Source organism: Gavia stellata, chromosome 22, assembly GCF_030936135.1.
Source record: "Gavia stellata isolate bGavSte3 chromosome 22, bGavSte3.hap2, whole genome shotgun sequence".
NCBI classification, from domain to species: domain Eukaryota; kingdom Metazoa; phylum Chordata; class Aves; order Gaviiformes; family Gaviidae; genus Gavia; species Gavia stellata.
The window spans coordinates 3,575,342-3,594,106 of record NC_082615.1 but is presented as its reverse complement, the minus strand read 5'-3'; the positions used below and the strand labels follow the sequence as shown (position 1 = coordinate 3,594,106).

The window sequence follows — 18,765 nt, the reverse complement described above, 5'->3', positions numbered from 1 at the left end:
GCAGTCCTAACCATTTTCTTCCCTTTTTATTCAGACTCCAGTCCAAGCCCCATTCCTCTGTGCCTTGCACCAGCTTTCAACCTATCAGACCCTGTGCAAGGTGAGTTCAAACAGTTAAACCAGGAAAATAAGCTATTTTTTCCCTTCAGGTTACCAAGTTGAGTCAGCTTAGCAAAGGATCCAGCCACCCCTCAAACTTGTATGAGAAGAGGATGAGATGACAGCTGAGTCAGCTCTTCAATCTGACCTCCTGCAATGCGTTAACTTCACCCAAGGGGTACTGAAATCAAACTTTCATTTTCAAAAATTACTTTAGGAATTAAATACAGATTTTTTTTTTTTTTTACCAAGCCTTTGGCTCTTTACAGCTCATGTCCTTTTGGGAATGAGACTCCATGTCCTCAAGAATTAGTTTATTTTTTTGTTAGACCTCTCTCGGTTGTTTTACAAGTATGATGCCATCTCCCCATGAACTCCACGGCACCCTCTTGCTCGCGGTCACAGACGCCACGTCGAGTCTGCAACTGTTAACTGAAAACGAGCCCAGGGATGCAGATGAGGGAATTGCAACCAGTGCCAGGAAGAAGAAGCTGTGAGGATGCCGCAGGCAGGGCTCTGGCCTGCTTCTTCAAGGGAAAGGTGCCTGAAGCCTCCAGCCCGGCCCCAACTCCCCCCTGAATGCCTTCATCTGTTATACTCCAAACCCTGAAATCCACTGAGCCCTTCTCCCCCTCGGGAGTTATTTATCGCTTTACAGGTGACGCTCGGTGGGAAGCTGCTCTGGCACTTGCTTTGCTGGACCAGTGCTCAACCCCATGCCCCACCGGCTTGCCTCCCCACGCGCAGCCCCGCCGCCCGGGGGCCGTGAACCGCTTCTCCCCGCTGCTGCAAAACCACGGGGAGCAGGAGGCGGCGGACTCGGCCCGGGCAGGGCACCCGCTCCCCCGCCGCGGGAACAACGGGGGCCAAAGGCGGCTCCCCGCAGCCTGACGGGGCCCGATCCCCGCGCTCCGGCCTCTGCGTGCGGGCCCGGCCCGGCCCCGCCTTCCCCTCCCGGCGGCACAGGCCCGGCCCGGCCCCGCGCGGCCCGGCCGCTCCCGCCTCACCCAGTGACACACATCCCCGCCGCCGGAAGCGGCGACCCGGAAGGCGTTTAGAGGTCATGCCGGGCAAGATGGCGGCGCCCAGGCGGTGAGGGGAGAGGGCGGCGGGAGCACCGCTGCGGCCATGAGCGCCGCCCGCCGCTGCAGCCCGCCCCGGGCGCTGGCAGGTACCGCCGCCCGCGGGGCAGCGAGGCCGCGGGCCGGTCTGGGGGCGGAGGGGGGCCGCGCCGGGTGCTGTGCAGGGCCGGTGGGGCGGGCAGGGCCGGGGCCGGGGTAGCGGTAGCGGTTGGGGCCGGGCCGAGCCGACCCTGAGGCTGTGAGTAGTCCCTGGAGCTGCTCTATATAGCGACATACAGAGCCTGTATATCTCTGTATCTGTTTCTGTGTATAGGGTTATAGGTGTCGTGTCACACAGGGGTGTCCTTTCGATGCGTTTGACTTTGGTGCTGCCCTATGTCAGCTGCATCCTTTCAGCGCTGCTTGTGCCGTTTTGCCGAGATAATTTTGTCGATAGCATGTAAAGATATTTACGTAACAAACTAAAATTGCATTTCGGGGGGCTGAGAGATTTGGAAGAAAACCCCCAAACCATCAGGGCAAGCCTACACTTTCAGTTCTTTCACCTAGAGCCTGCAAACGTGTTTCTCCCCACCCGAGCAGCCCTGGTTCCCGTTTGTTGGGGTGTCTTGTGTCACAGCTGGCAAGAGACACTGTGGCCTGAGTTAGACAGTGGCAGAGAAGGAGCTAGAATCTAATTTTCTCGTTTGTTTTTTATCTTTAAATAGGATTATTTGTCTGCCATCTGAAGAACACTGGAATACGGCAGATACCATGCCAGTTTGTGCATCTATGCCGTGTAGCCAATAACAGATTGATTACATTTCAGTACTTTAACTTTCTCAAACGAATGGTAAGTCAGGGAGTGTATTTATCCCACGTTTCTCATTCTTTAATTCGTTTTGTCCCATGTGATGAGTCAAAATAAAGGTTAGTTGATAAAAATAGTATTTTTCTTATCAGCCAAGCTTGGGCAATTCCAAGCGTCTCCTTTTCTGCACTGCATCGGTTAAGCACTTGGCATCTAAAACATTTGAGGTTGGAGGAAAGCTGCTGTAGCAAGGACAATGCCTCGCGCTGCACTGTGTCCTCTGCTTGACGGGGGGTTCTGTGCCTTTAAAGTGGAGCACTCATCTCATGTTGAGAAACACAAAATGAAATGATTTCTAAAGTTACTATTTATAAAAAAGCTAATAAGAAAGTCAGATCCTGGCTAGCAGTCACGCAAGTGGAACTCACTTGTGGAGGTAGTGTGTTTTCACTGGAGAGTTAATCCGTTGATTTGAATCAAAACTCCTGAGCTCGTTAACTTAATGGGTTACATTCCATAGTGTACTGGTAGTTTTAGGTTTTAAAAGAGCTATAATTATCATTCAAACCCTTGAAATTGTTTCTTCTTCTTTGAACAGTTGTATTGGATGTAAGAGGATGGCAGTAAAAGGCATATTTTGCTCTTCCCCGAGTTGTGTCCTCTTTGTTGTACTTTGGAGCTGTATCTATGAAATATGGATAAGACTGAGTCTTATAGCTAATGACTGCTTTGACTGCTTTGACTGCAAGGAGTGTGTACATCTGTTGGTATTTTTTGAGCTTCAGTCCTGTATGAAGCAAGAGATGGGGGTATCTTCCCTGCTTCTGGGGATGACCAGCACTTCTCAAATTCTTTTTTTTTTTTTTGCTATTGATTTGATCTGTATCCACGTCACTCAGAGTTTCATATCTCTCTTCCTCATTATAATTATTAATGTCTACTTTAAACCATGTTATAGTTGAAAGCTCGGTCTTTTTATGCCTGTCACTTGTGCTTGAAATACATAGGATATTTTGGGAAAGAAAATAGAAGGTTAGGAGAAGCTAAATGCTCTTTTTCTTATTGTGTTTTATTCTGTAAGAGTTCTAAAAGAGAGGAAACAGCTGTCCCCTAACTTTCTGTTCAATATATGTTCACCTGAACTCCTGTTGAAAATTGTCTAGTTAATTAGCATAAAGTTTGGCATAAATAGTAATAGCCTAGTGTGGGAGCTAATTTTATAACATAGGAGGTAGATTGTGTTTTCTGGCATTTTCCTGATTTTTTTTTCCATATCTTAAAGATGCAAAATGTTTAGTGCTTATATTTGGAGACTGGAGTTGTTATGGCCATGTGTTTACCTCTTTGTTTAAAGGTGAATTGATGGGTTGTAAATAAAACAATATTATCTGGTGGTATGGAATATAAATAAAGTGGAGTTTGCTGTTGAAGCTACAGGGGAGGAAGTGGTTTTATCCAGAAGCAATTCTTCAAGCTTAAGTAAACATTATTGATACACTTGTGAGTTGAAAAGCTGCTTTTGTAATATCTTGTCCAACCTGAGAAACTTTTTTGCATGTGAAATAAATGTTTGAAATTCAGGCTAACTCAGTTGTGTCGTCATAGGAAGTAATTCTCCTAACAATAAGAATAATAGAGCAATAATATTGATGTTGTTAATAACCTGAAATGGACAAAAATATCTTCTTAACTCTTCATCTTAACATTTCTCATTCTATTTAGTATGTAACGCAATACAACAAAGACCTCAGCCAACGAGCCAAACCTAAGTCAGATTCAGTTGCATCTCCTTTTCGTGAGCTTCAGCAATTGGATCAAGAAAAAAAGGTTATACACAAGATTAGACCAATTTCACCTGTTCATCAACCTTTGTCTGAGACATCAAACAGAAATGAGTTCAGAGAAATGAAGTCAGCTACAGAAATTGAAGACTCAGTCACACCAGTAAGAGCAGAATCCAAAGACGACAGACAGTGGAAAGAAATGAAGCTACGGCTGGATGATTTGCCAGGAATTTTGGCACGCTTGTCCAAAATTAAGCTTACAGGTACTACCGGTCATTTTTTCACTTCTGTGCATCCTGTTTGATATCAGAGTTCTTTAGCACATTACTGGTACTGTGTAGGTTTTTGTGTGATAATTCCCACTTTACTGATACAAAGTACCTGGGTCAATTCCATCAAAATTGTTTTATGGAAGTATTTAATAGTTTTCCCATTAAATTTGTTTAAAGACAGTGAGGAGGAGCTTGCATCATATCGTCAGCTACCTTTTGGGACTTATAAGCAAGCATTAGTACAAAAAATACGGTGAAACTGGGTTAGGAAGTGAATTTACAAGCATTGTATTAAGTATTTAAAGTTGTCTTGCTCAAGTTTACCACTGTTCTGTCTTATTTACTTACCTTTCACTTTAGTACTTCTTATTGCTAAATCAGAATTAAAAGTACTAACAAAAGATAATCCAAATAATTTCCTTTCTTATAAAGGAAAATGTTTGAGTGTGACCAATTAAATTTTCTAAACTAAGGTATAATTTACTTTTCTAGTCAATGATAGCATTGTATCTTCAAACCAGCAGTTTGTTAAGCAATTGCCCTGTGGCCTAACTGCGTTTTCCCTTGTTCTGATAGTAACAACAACTATAAATTACTTCTTTGCCAATAAGTAGTGCTATATATACTTTTTGGTCTAAGGAAACTCTTAACGATCTGACCAGAAACTTACGTCTTGCCTGTATCAGGGCCAAGAACAGAAACAGAATTTCCTAAGCTGCTACTGTGGTGCTCTCTCCAGTGGGTGAAATAAATTCTTGACAATAAAACTGTTCTTCTTTGCCATAACGATTTGTTATAATAAAAATCCTGAATTCAGTTTACTTTTTGACACTTTTTGTCTTGCAATATATATGTTTTCATTGTTTGTTACTCCATGAAAAAAGTGTACTGACCACATAAGAGTGTACAATGGTCACTTAGATTTTTCTCTAATGAAGAGCCTTATAGTTATCAGTGTTGATGGGACACCTCATGTTTTGGACTTGGCAAGACTGATCTTGTCTGGATGTCCAAATGTTCTTCATCATTTCTAAAGAACCGTAAGGCATTTATTTTGCACTGGTAAAAAGTTGGATTAGTAGACTTGAGGGATGAAAAGCATGTCTTGGTAACTTTACCATGTCATTTCAAGTGTTAGCCTTGGTAATTTAAAATTTAGGTATCTAAAACTCTTACTAGCACATTCAGTACTTATCGGGATTATTGTACTTCAGATCTGCAACAGCTTTGTGGCACATACAACCCCAACTATTGCTTCTTCTTTCTTTCTGCATGATACAGGTCTTGCCTTTTTCTCCCCCATGCTGTTCAGTTTTAGTAATGTTTTGTTTCTGCTGGGCTCACCATGGATAACTTGTAAGTGCTGTATGAACAGTTAGCTCTTCTGGCATATTTTCAATGAGGTGGGTTTATTTAAGTGGCTCTTTTATGTGAACTTGAAAGCGGTGCTAGTTAGTGAAGTGGAGTTAAATTTAAAAATCTCAGTAGATCCAGAAATGAAAAGTTAAAATGCCATGATTAAGTGACCAGAGAGAGAGAGAATATGAAGTGGTGTTTTTAAGCACTTGAAATGTATGTTCTTATGTTTGCTGATATTCCTTGCATGAAAGCTCGGTGTTAGTACCACATCTGAGTATTACTGGTGCTCCTTAAAACAGGAGTTTCAAGAACTGTAGCAAGATGGGAGAGTGTCTCTTTCTGGAGAAAATAATTTGATGTGATACTTTTTTTGTGTGGCCTCAGTGTTGTGGTGAAACTTCTCAACAGCTTCTAGTAGGCTCTTTTTTAAATGCAGAAGGCAATATTGACAGGTGGGCAAGTACCACTCTGCTGTTAAAATAGGGTGTTCCTTGAAACCTGTAGAAGGCAAAGGTTACAGAATTCCATTCCCTTCAGAACTGTTGTTTTGTATGAGTCTGCGTTTTGAGATGTGCTGGTTTTGATCCAAGGTAAGTGTAGTAAACTTTGTACCTGTTGAGAAGGTACACCGATACACAAAAAACCTTAGCCTCTCTTCTTGTGATCTTTAGGTATTTGGTGGGGAAGATGATCTGGGATGGGCAGATTTTATTGGAAGTAGGAAGTGTGAAAGAATAAGTTGGATGAAGGGGGGTTTGTGGGAGGGGAGTTCTGTTGTTGGTCTTTATTGGTCACAGGATAGCATAGGAGACGAGCAGGAAAAATACTGTGTGTGTTGTGCGGCGCAAGGAAACAGAAATAGCTTTTTTCCCAACTTGTGTAATCATTTAAACAAATTATATATTCTGTAAAGAATATGGTGGTGTAGTTCTTTGATTTTATTTTTTTCAAAAGAAAAATAAATCCTCTGAGGTCAGTTTTTAAGTTACAAATGGCACACAACTCAATTCCTTTCACCCATGAAGTTCTGATAGATCGCATATCCTGTGTGGGTTTTTTGGCAGACTCTTTATTTTACTTTTTAGAGTATGAAATAACAAAAAAATAAACTCTGCATTATACTAAAATGCGACTTCCTTATGCTCTTTTCTTTTGCCGCTGCTGAAGTAAAGAGAATGTTTGTTTGTATTCTGAACTGTAATTCACCTTTGAAAGGAAATGAGTTTAGCAATTACCATACCCTCCTGATTCATGTAAACTGCAGCTCTTCTGACTCTGCCACTAGAAGCTCTGCCTTACCAACAGGAAAAGATTTTTGTTTATATTCTTTTGCCATAGAAAACAATTAGGGAACTTTTAATTGCTTATCGCATACTCTACCTTTTTGGGTTCAGTTTCCATCCTTTCCCTTCTCTGGAGTGTTCTCTGTTGGCTGCTGTCTGGCAGCTGTATCTTACCATCCCAGCACTTGGAAAGCTAACACATCTGTCTGATTAAGTTTTCAGAATTATAAATGTCATTGTTTTCAACTTTAGGATAAAGTTCATGTGTAGCTGAAAATAGGAGAGAGAGATGTGGAGGTATGGTGGTAGGAGGAAATTCTAGTAGTTTATAATGCAAACACATTAAGAATTTCAGGTTGTCTCATCATCTTAAATTTAACTTCAAGTTTACATTTAAGTGATCACAGATGAAAACTAGGATGAGCTACGTGCAAAACCACAGGGAAATTAAACTTCCGTTTTTAATTTGGGGGAAGGGTGATGAAGGCACGATATGAAAAATTCTGAGTGTTCTCATTAGATATTTCTCTATGGTTTGGGAATGTTTTCTCATTGTTGCTCATGTAGTAAAGGATGTCTTGCACGGTGGTCTTTTGGTGAGGACTATCAGCTAGATGTATAGCTTGCATCGAGCTTACATTTACTTACGTAGCACCTGTCTGAAGTGGATGTATCAACATGGATCAGATGTAAACTTAACTGCTAATTTCTAAACAGCTGTAGAATTTTTAATCTGACTTGCAAGCTCATTGAGGAGGGGAGGGGGCTGTGTCTTTAGCATACCCCTATCTCTAGTGCGCCTGGAAGAGTTGAGTCGTGACTCCAGGCTTCCGTAACGCGGATCTCCTTCAGAAAGTCATAATAGAGCCCTTCTGTTTCAAACATTTATCTACCTTTCCGTTATCCTGTGTTTTAATATACTACAGTTAACATTTTTATTTGTGTTCACAAACATATTAATTAGTCTAAAGATTCTTTTTTTATTCACAATTGTGTATTAACTGGTGGTTGTTTACCCAGAGATCATATGCAAAGTCACAGTCTCTCCTCCAAAGTCTTTATATTTTTTTATGGCATGTCATTGCAAAGCACTTTTACCATCCAACTCTTAAAAGGTGTTTTAGAGTTTTGGTAGTGTTTTCTTCAAAGTACATTTTAATAGTCAATCCATTAAAGCATGATGAACGCTGCGTTTCTGTTCTGATTACTGAAGACTTTGTTTCAGATCTCACCAGAGTGGCTTCTGCACTTGATATCTTGCTTTGGTTCAGCGTGTACAGTATCCATGCAGAGCCATGGGGACCTCAAAGGGATGCTTCTGATCTATTTTCCCTCAAGTCAGGATCACCTTTAGGTATATCATTCCTGACTTGATGTTGCTTTGTTCGTTCTTAAAATCAACCAGAGAATACAGAGCTTCCCTGGGCAGTTTGCTGCAGTGTGTTACTGCCCTTACTGCTGAAAAGTGTCTCTGTGTCTCTAACAGAAACTCTCCTTTGCTTCATTTTAAGTATTTTACTGTTTCTTCAAACACTAAGAATACTGGAAACTTTCTCAAAGTAAGCTTATGTTTTGCTGTGTTTCTCTCATTGTGGATGTGAGATGTTGTTTGATTATATCTAGCTCTCAGAGGGTACAACCCAGTATCCTATTAATGTTATGTAAGAAGAGTTGAGAGTAAATTACCTCTGGTTTTGTCATGGTCTATACCTTAGAGCTAAAACAGGCCAGCCTGAGGTGTTTACACCTCTGTAAATCTGGAGTAATTTGTAATCTTTAATAGAGTTATTCCAGGGTTTACCACGGTCAGCTCGGAATCAAACCTATTGTGCTTTCTCTTCAAAGTGTAATGTGCATGTTATGGACAGAATCATAAGACTGAAATGATCAATTCTCTGAGGAGGCCCATAAATTTGTTTGACATTTGTTTTTAAGGTAAAGATTTGCATATCCTTTTGATGCTGTCTGATCGTTAGTAGCTCCTTCCCCAGGAAGGGGGATGTGGACATTCTCCAATCAGGTGCCAGAATTCTTTTAAAGACAGGATTGGAAGCACCTATGCTTTAGTTTTCAAAACTTTTTTAAAACACATGAATCTTGGCACAGAGAAAACATTTTTCATGAATTGAAACAGTGGAGGTTCTGGCTTGACATAAGTCAAAAAAAGTTTCGCCATGAGGACAGTCAAACTTTGGAGCAGGTTGCCCAGAGAAGATGTGAAATTTCCATCCTTGGAGATGACAAAGCCCTAAGAGACCTGGCTTGAATTCAGCATTGACCCTGCTTTGAGCAGCAGGTTGGACTTGATGATCGCCTGAGATCCCTTCCAGTCTGAATTACTCTGTGTTGTTGCTAGACAATGTTAGACAAAAACCTAGGACTAAGGACAACAAGCTACAAAATTGTGCTTGGTTTCTACGTCATGGACTTACTGACCTACATTTAAGATTTGCAAAGTGGAGAAATATGATAATTTATGAGCATTTTCAGTTTTGCAGACTAAAATAGAGCATTTCTTCATATGTCCCCTTTTAAGAAAATAATCCTGTCTCATTTATGAGAAAACAGCTGGAATTTATTGGCTGTATGGCTTACATATACATTTGTGTCTGTGCGTTAGCGATGCTCTAGCATGGAAGTGTTGAACTGGAAATCAGAAGCCTGAGACATTTGCTACTGACTTGCGATGTGATCATGAACGTCCTGCTTCATCTCCGTATCCATTGCGTATTTGTAAAACGAAGATGATGGATGTCCGGCTTTGCATAATGACTCTTGAGTGTTGCCACACTGCTCCTTAATGGAGCAACAATGACTAAATAAGGTGCATGTGTTGTGTTCGTAGGCTAAGAATCTGGTAACAGCCGCTCTAGTAAAAAAATCCATTTGCTTTAGTGGAGTTCCAGTACGTTTCCACTTTATTCTGGAATAATGGTGTTTATGGCATTTATTCTTTAAATGGTAGCTTCAATATAGCCAGAAACTTTGACAAAGATTTATCAGTATATATTGTTTAGATTATTACTAGTCTACGTTTATTCTGAGTTCTAAATATAATCCATGCACCTGTCCAAGTAGTTATCATTTTGTGATTATTAAAACAGTAACTATTGTCCTATCAAAGAAACAAAGCTTAATAGTGGTAGCTTTCTGGTGGTTTGTTTTCCATGCTACAAGGAAAACTAATGAAATAAACTGTAATAATAGTTTATATTTATTTTTTGCAAAGCATTTTAAAATTGTTCAATGGTAAAAGGAGATTAACTGCTCTGTTCGTAATATTGCACTTGAATTTTATATGCTATGATGCAAAGACTTGTTTGAAATTATTGTCCCAAATTTAAGTTTACTTCAGGAGTTTGGCCTTCTTTACTGTGCAGCTTATAATCTGCAACAAAACTTAGATGTGCCTACGTCCAAACAAATCTAAGTTTATAAAGGCAACATAGGTCAGACGTATAGCACTGATATTGATGCTACATCTAGCTTTCCAGAAACCAAAGTGTGAAAACTCTGGAAGGAAAATTCCATCAGCTTTTGGACCGCTGGTTTCCTTTAAGGAGTATATAAACATTTGTAGTAAAACAGTGAAATTGTTTCTTAAATTAAAGTAGGAATGCATTTGCTTTTGTCCATCCATACGTACTGATATATTGTCAGTACAGCAGTGGAAAGGAAATCTAAAGCTGAATTGGTCTGCTTTGGCTTTCTACGCTTTTATTTTGGCTTGACTATTTTTTAATAGGAGGTGAACAAAATATGGCATAGTGATTTGCATGCTATAAATACAAATACAGGGATTTATAAAGGCAGATCACCTTACAGTGAAGCTGAAGAGGAATGTAAAGAATACTGTACGCTGTAGACGTTTTGAATGTGGTTTTATGCTAGAAACATCATCATTCGCTCTCTTTGTCACCAATCCATTAGCATTTTCTTTTTCATTTACACTGAAATTGGAGACAAATGCCCCCTGTTAATTTTTGTTAAAGCTGAAGATGTTTAAAAGACCGAAAATTAGGTTTAGGCTGAGATCATCGGTTTAAATCCTGGCTTCTTTTTGAAAAGCCTGTATAATGCCAACTGTCATCAACAAATCTTGAAAGGATCAATTCCATCTATTATGCAGTAAGGTGAAGTTAATTTGGCCCCTAAAGCACTAAACTAACAGGGATTAAAAAACAAACAGAGTCAATGACCTCATTCCCTTGATGTGATCTCAATTAAATATACTTTTCCTCCATGAGGAAAGTAGACGAGTAAATTATTGCTTCCACAGTAAAAGAAAATAAACTTCCCAATCCAAAGGGAACATTTTCTTATTTACTCTTAACGGGTTGCATTTGGATCGCTGGGCGATGCGACAAGCCGGGAATGCCCTGTGTTCGGGGCACTGCCCAAACGACTGAGAATACCTGTTTCAATGGGATAAGCGAGAGGATGTACTAGAACCTTTTTTAATGAGAGCCTGATAAGTCACGCTGAAACGACTGGCTGAAATTAATCTGGAGAAATCAATGGGGACTTTAATTAGTGCTGTAGCTGTACAGTGTTAGAATTTCTTTGAGGTCAGTGTAATGGTAATGTTACACTGACTGTTTGCCAATCTGCTCCACCTTTCTTCTTCGCTAAATGAGTTGGTGTTTTCCCGTAATAAATTGGTGTAAAGTGCTCTCTACGATAAGTTTTAATTAAACTCTTGTCCAGAAGTGAATGTGTGATTTATTATGCAAAAAAATGAATGCAATCACTCTTAGAAATGCAAACGCCACTGTTTCGCCGTCATCTTTTCAGTGTATTTAACTCTATCGGCTGTAAACCAATGCATTTCATATTTTCTTGTGCACTCTACTAAGAAGGATCCACGAGTTTTGAAACTAAGATGCTGTTGTATTTATATAATAAACGGGGTCCGGTCTTTCAGAAATGATGAGTACCTGCATGTCCGTTAGTCTGTCTGGTGGAGTTACAGAATCTGTGGTTATTTCACAGCCTCTCAGAGGGGTAAGGCTCCGTCACAGAGTCAGTGTGTTTTGGAAGCAGCTGAAGGGGCCGCGGCTGCCCTCGGTGATGCTCTCGTGGGGAATCAAAGCCAGAGGACTTACCTTGGTGTCAGGCAGAGACCCCGACGCAGCGCACTCGCAGCCGGCTTCTGCGACAGCCATCTGCATCCTCTGAATCCGTAACAGGGCGAAATAATTAATGTTTATAATAATATTATGTACATTATTATAATAATATTCAGCTGCGAATCGATTTTAATGCTTACAGAAAAGTTGTGATGAGCAGCAAGTTTTCTTCACTGTCTTTTTAGGATTAAATCCTAAGGTTCTTACGCAGGCACAGTTCTTAAAATTAGCACTTTGCTTGTGCGTGCTTGCTGACAGGTCTCTGCCATGACATTTAGTTTTTCATCTCAAGTAATGCTGCTTAGTAGATAATCCAGGTATTTTCAGTCAGCAATGGTTATTTATTTGTCATTTAACTTTAGGCAAACAGGAGACTTTGTAGGAATCAGGAAGATAAGAGCGTTTTGATTCTCTGATTTCAGCTAGCTGAGATCTGGAACATGTAATTACATGCAAAGTATTATTTAAATACTTAGTGTTTAATAACTATTAATTTTAGATTGTAAGGTTTGAGGTCATGAGCAAGATAGTCAGTAAATGTGCTGACTTTTATCGTAGAAGAAATTTTTCGTGTATTATTTCTTGCCAAAAGTGAGGTTTGTAAGACCTATTATTTGGGTAATTACAATATTAGGGTTGAGACTTGAGTAACTTTCATTTTAAGGATGTGACTTGCAGTACTGTACTAAAGTTATAATTTTGGATGACAAAACTGAAATGGATTTTTATTAATCCACTGAAATTTTGAGGCCTTTAAATGTTGCTAGGTCCATCTGATGATGTGATTGTACTTGCTGCCTGAAGTGAGCATGTCAAATAGGAACAGTGTGGGCAGATACTTGCACAGTGATGTTACTGGCTTCACCAGCTGTAGCCTACATGCCCTGAGTCTCTTTTTGAGTGTCTGTACTGCTTAAGTTCCTGCTATAATTTGATATAATGCATATCTCCCAATTTGGGATTTTTCTTACTGTTTTTCTTCCATGTTAGACTTTGCAATGGCATTTGAGTTACTGGAACAGATGCGTCTCCTGTACATGTTGCGTGAGGCAGTTTGATCCTGTAGCAAATCAATAAAATAGGGAATACAGGCATAAGTTTTATTCTCACCTCTTCTACTAATGTGCTGATGCTTCTGAGTTTCTCATTTCATACCTGAAGGTTCTCCTTGTCACTTTTGCCTTTATGTAGAGTGTTAGTATTAATTGTACACAGTTCCGTGAGTTACTTTGATCCATAAAAGTAGTAAAAAGTTAATCTGCACAAGGGTTCTTGCAGGGTTTGTAAACCTTAACTCTAGTGGTCTGTAGAACGGAGACGGTTTCTTGTTGATGCCTTGAACTGTGCTCTCGCTTGTGTTGCAGCTCTGGTTGTAAGCACCACATCTGCTGGCTTTGCCATGGCCCCGGTCCCTTTTGACCTGACCTGTTTCCTGCTCGCCTCCCTCGGAACTGGTCTGGCGTCCTGTGCTGCCAACTCCATCAATCAGGTCAGTCCATCTCTTCATCTGTGCCGCAACCTGGTGTCGTCCTGGCTTCTGAAATGCTGCTAAGGAGTGTAAATGGATGGCTGGGAGTGCTGTGCCTTCAGCTGCCGCACGAGCTCTGAGCCGCTAAAACTGACACCGCGGGAGGGATATATGCCTGTGAATTAAAGTATAGTTGCTAGGCACAGTGTGTTTATTCAGAATGGAGCTGATGAGGTTTTAAGCCTCCCAGTAATAATGTTTATCTTGATAATACCAGGCCTGGGTCACTGCAAATGACATAGGAAGAACTGCATAGTTGGAGTGTAAGAATAGCCATCGGGGCTCCAGCCTTACAGGCCTGGTTCCTCGGTTGCGTTATTGCATGACCTTGTCAGAGCTGTCTGAAGAATGGCTCAGCGCACCTTTCTAAATGTCTGTAGTGGCACTTTGGTGGGGTTTGTGTCCTTCTGTTCAGGCTGGAATCAGGGCATCTCCTGTGCATCTACAAAATGTACGGAAAATCTCCATCGTGTGGTAGCTGTTTCATGCCAGAGATGTTCCAGGTGCCTGAATTTGAGCTTCCTTGCATGTGTGAACATGCCTGTGGAGCTTGATGCTGATCTCTCAGCTCTCCTGCAATCTAGCTGTGAAGCAAAGTTGCTGTTAGGCTCTTCCTAAGTCCCAAAGGAGAGCCTAACTAGTGAACCTGTAAGAAGACTTGTGGTGTTGAACAGAGTTACAAAGCATAGTAGCCATGGTCACTTTCAGTTGTAAATGTGGCCTGGAAAAAGAAGTGGCTGTAGCAGTGCCACCTTTGATAGCACTTCATGGTTCCAGGAATCACTTGGGAGATGGGGGGGGTTGAATCCTGGGGCCCTGCTAATGGGACAGGGCATGGAGGTTTCCTGTGATCTACATCCTGGAGTCACCTTGATTGAGTTGGGCTCTTTCATGTTTACACCTTCTAACTCCTCAGCTGTAGGCACCCGATGTGCTTTTTGAGATCGATGGGCCGAGGCCAATTGTATGAGGTTCAACAAGGCCAAGTGTGGAGTCCTACACTTGGGTGACAACAACCCCATGCAACGCTACAGGCGTGGGGAAAAGTGTCTGGAAAGCTGCCTGGCGGAAAAGGACCTGGGGGTGCTGGTTGACAGCCGGCTGAATATGAGCCAGCAGTGTGCCCAGGTGGCCAAGAAGGCCAACGGCATCCTGGCCTGTATCAGAAATAGTGTGGCCAGCAGGAGTAGGGAGGGGATCGTCCCCTGTACTCGGCGCTGGTGAGGCCGCACCTCAGATGCTGTGTTCACTACAAGAAGGAGATTGAGGTGCTGGAGCGTGTCCAGAGAAGGGCAAGGGAGCTGGTGAGGGGTCTGGAGCACAAGTCTGATGAGGAGCGGCTGAGGGAGCTGGGGTTGTTCAGTCTGGAGAAGAGGAGGCTGAGGGGAGACCTTATCGCTCTCTACAACTGCCTGAAAGGGGGTTGTGGGGAGGTGGGTGTTGGTCTCTTCTCCCAAGTGACGAGTGACAGGACAAGAGGAAATGGCCTCAAGTTGCGCCAGGGGAGGTTCAGGCTGGATATTAGGAAAAATTTCTTTACTGAGAGAGTGGTGAAGCGTTGGAACAGGCTGCCCAGGGAGGTGGTGGAGTCACCCTCACTGGAGGTGTTCAAGGAATGTGTGGACGTGGCATTGTGGGACATGGTTTAGTGGGCATGGTGGGGTTGGGGTGATGGTTGGACTCGATGGTCTTACAGGTCTTTTCCAACCGTAGCGATTCTGTGATATAAGCACGCTTCTTGCTCAGACTGAATTAAGTACAGGTTTTCCTGTTTTTTTTCACTGAGCTTAAAATTGGGGTAGGCAGCTAATTTCATGTCTGTTTTCTCTGCAAAATAGGAAGGATGCTACATGATTTTTAGTTGCTTGGAAATATTTCGGTTGCCTACCTAACTTGAAAACACTTAGGTAACCTTGAAAAATAATTTTAAGGAAGTCACACTATTTTCTGAAGTATACTTTTGATTATCATGTACGTATTTTTCACATAAAGTCTGGGTAGAAAGGCTGTTGTAACTAAGGTGAAGCTGTCTTGGTTTTGGTACAATTTTCGAGGTACGCTTTTTTCCTCCCTTTTTTCCGTTACTACAGTTTTTTTAAATATTAAAAATTCATTTGCTTTTTAAAATCTTGAGATACTTGGGAGTACCAGGAATCCTGCGCCGTAATTTGGAGTTTGACGCTTTTGAGGATGGGAAAGGAAAGTTAGGAGTGCAATAACTTTGTGCTTGCGCTCATAATTCACTATTTACTCACTGCTATCTCACCATAGGCACAGCTGTTAATGTGCCCTTAAATAGAGAAGCTTACTCCAGCCTCACAAAGTGTAAAACTGTCTTTCACAATCTCAGCTGAACGCTTTAAGCTTGCACACTTGCTCATGTTGAGCCACTTGCCTATGCAGCCAGACCTTCAAGGCAACTACTCTTATTAAGGAAAATAAAGAAGCAGAGCTAGTAACAAAACAAAAGAAGGGAGCTGTGGTCTATGACCTTGTTTATCAATGGATCCTTTCAGTCGGCGAGTGTCCCTTTCCTGGTGTTGCTGTTGGTGCAGTGTCTGAACTGGCTGAGAATTTCATTTCCTATAAATACTTTAAGCTTGGGTATCCGTCTCGACCTTTGGGAAGGAGCACATTTGACTTGGAACTTCCTTTATTGCTACTTTGCTCTGGCCATTGCTCCCCATATGCATCCTCTTCTCTGGCAGCTCATGACTCATGTTTCCCTTGTTGCTCCTTGCTATCCCTTAAGGACCTTTTTATATGATAACCGTCTTTCCGCTTCCCATATTGCTATAAATCTGTACATCTTTAAGGGCAACTCGTCTTTCCCACTCCTCATTTCCCTGATAAATCTGTGTTCACGATTTACAGTCCTCAAGTATGTTGTGGGAAGGTAAAGTGTCGATTGTGTAAGATTCTTCCCCGTGATTTAGGACAGGATGTGAGGAGCCTGGTCCTGTGAAAATGTAATAGAGATTTCATAATATTTGTGGAAATATTGATACAAACTTTTAACTGTTCAGATTCTGTTGTTTGGGTTTTTTTTCCTTCTCTCGACCACTTCATTTTAGCAATCTGGTGGGAGCTGAGGCCAGTTCACCCCCATTGAATTCAGTTGAATTAACTATTTAAGTTGAATTAACTATTTAAGTTGAATTCACTACTGGGGAGGGAGCCAGGACTATGCTAAATAACACACAGAGGCCAAGAAGTTATGTTTTGTGTCTTTACGAAGTTGGTCTAAAATAATCTTTTAATTATCACTTGCTTTCTTGATTTCACATGGCTGTATGTCATATTTTAAACATTTTTCTCCTAACTGCAAGAGCTAGAAAGTTACAAAAATTTGCCAGAGTGGAGGTTCTTGCCTCACTTTCACTGTCCTTAACAAGAAAGCAATAATAAAAAAGTGATGGGATTTGGCAACATTGTATTTTTCCATTGTTTATAGAAGTACAATCTGGATATTCGTCAACCAAAGGCATGTATTTACAAAAAAGTTTCATAACCTGTAAATTCTAAATTCTAGCTGTACTTTCCGATGCAAGTAGAAATAATGTATTTTTATGACAATTCTGTGAAATTGGATAATTATTTTGAAGATGATCATGACTTTTTTTTTTTACAAAATGACAGTGAAAAAGTTGTGTTTGAATATATTCTGGGAAATAGCGATAAAAAGTACTTGAGCATGGGCTTGCATTAGGGGGAAACGTGGTGCCTGGTCTACAGCAAGGTCATTCGAGAAGCATTTGTGTAGAAAATGTCAAGAGAGGTATCTTGGAATAATTTATGTTAGACAGTAGTTTGATAGAAACAGAATCTCTCAGGCTGGTGGAAAATGTTATGAATTTTGGGGATCCGGATAAATAACGGAGGCCCTTTGGTTTTCCTGTAAGAGTGTGTTGGGTCTGTGGGCTATAAGGGAGTAAACTCCTGCTGGGAGGTGCCAAAGAAAAGATAGTGTTTTATTTCTCTTGTCCTCTACCAGCAGCTCTGCCTCTGCCTCACTCCTTCGTATCACAATACTTCAGAGTTGTACTTCGCACCTAATCTAGCATTTTAGTGGCATGCTAATCCAGTGGTCCCTGGGTCTCTTCCACATCACGCAACACTGCATTACATCCTTCGGCCCTCCAGTATTGTACTACAACATGTCACCACTTGTCAGTCCCACCTGCTAAAACTGCTTTCCTCTTTTTTTAGTCTTTTTCTAATGGCGCTCTTTCTTTTTTTCCATCATAGAAGTAACTTCAAATTGTTTTGGATGGGTGTTCTTTATTGGTGTTCTATCTTTTCAAAATAATCAATATTTTACAGTGGTTTTTACTTAAAAATAAGTTTAAAAATCACTTAATGCATTTACCAAGGAATAGACTGAGACACATTTTTACTGTAACATTACTAAGCTAGCCAAAACCACCGGAAAAATCTCATTACAGGAGATCAGTCTTACTAATTTCAGTTATGGTAAGGAAATGGAAATATGTTCTCGCGTTTCATCTTGTAAACACTGCATGTTCATCTTGAATAAAACAAGTAATTATTCCTAGCATATCACTTTTATACTGCCCGCTTTCCTGACTCTTTCAGTGTTGTATATTGATATGGATAGACAAGAAGGTATTTTACCTTAGGGTTGCTCCTTACAAGTGACAAAAAAGAATAATCAAAACATTGGTTTTCTGACTCGTGAAGACCAATTTTGTAACTTATTTTTTCCCATGCTATACTCATGCTGTCATAGAAGTGGAGTGGGAGAAATTGATATTAAGTTAGTTGATAACCTGCTTTTTCGTAGCTCTGGGTTTTGATGATTTTCAAAAGCTGACTCAAGTTTCAAGGAGTAGTCTTACATTTATATTATGGAGAAAACATGTCATTTTGAGACTTCTAAGATACTAGCCTCTGATTTATGGAGGAGGAGATAAAACATGAAGAGATGTTTACAACACAATACACAGCATTAAAATGTTAAAGGAATCACATGCACGTTTTATATGTCAAGTACTTCTTCTGTAACTGCAGCACAGTTAAAAAGTGGGAGAGAGCTATAAAGATGAAAGCAGGATGTTTAAAATGGTTTGAATTTAGTAACCGAGAGGAAAAATGATGTGGTTGGATTTGACTGGTGGTACCTTGAAAAGGAAGCAGACTGGACTGAATATCTTAGCTGAAGTGAGCTGAAAATAAGAAATATAGTAAATACGTTGAACACAATGAGAGAACAAATGTAAGAACAGTTAACATCCCTGTCCCTTCAGGGTCTGATCTGATGGCTGCGTTTTGCTCTTAACGTCACCCTTTCTTGACAGCGGCGATCCCTTAGAAGTGTAGCTGTGATGGGTGGGAAGAGTGGGTTTGGTGTTAAAAATGGAGTGAAATTCAGGGTCTGAGTTCCGATGCCAGCCTGCGGATGCTGTGTGTGATCTTTTG

At 41.0% G+C, this 18,765-nt stretch overlaps 1 protein-coding gene across 1 annotated transcript in view; it reads left to right on the top strand.

Annotated features, from left to right (window-relative positions):
* Positions 1 to 1,227: 1,227 nt before the first annotated feature.
* The window catches only part of LOC104262903 (protoheme IX farnesyltransferase, mitochondrial), a 108,384-nt gene continuing 90,846 nt past the window's right edge, over positions 1,228 to 18,765 (top strand). Inside the window, exons 1-4 of the mRNA XM_059828110.1 lie at positions 1,228 to 1,270; positions 1,889 to 2,013; positions 3,694 to 4,018; positions 13,163 to 13,287. Coding sequence (XP_059684093.1) covers positions 1,228 to 1,270; positions 1,889 to 2,013; positions 3,694 to 4,018; positions 13,163 to 13,287 — 618 coding nt within the window. The remainder of the gene's footprint in view (positions 1,271 to 1,888; positions 2,014 to 3,693; positions 4,019 to 13,162; positions 13,288 to 18,765) is intronic.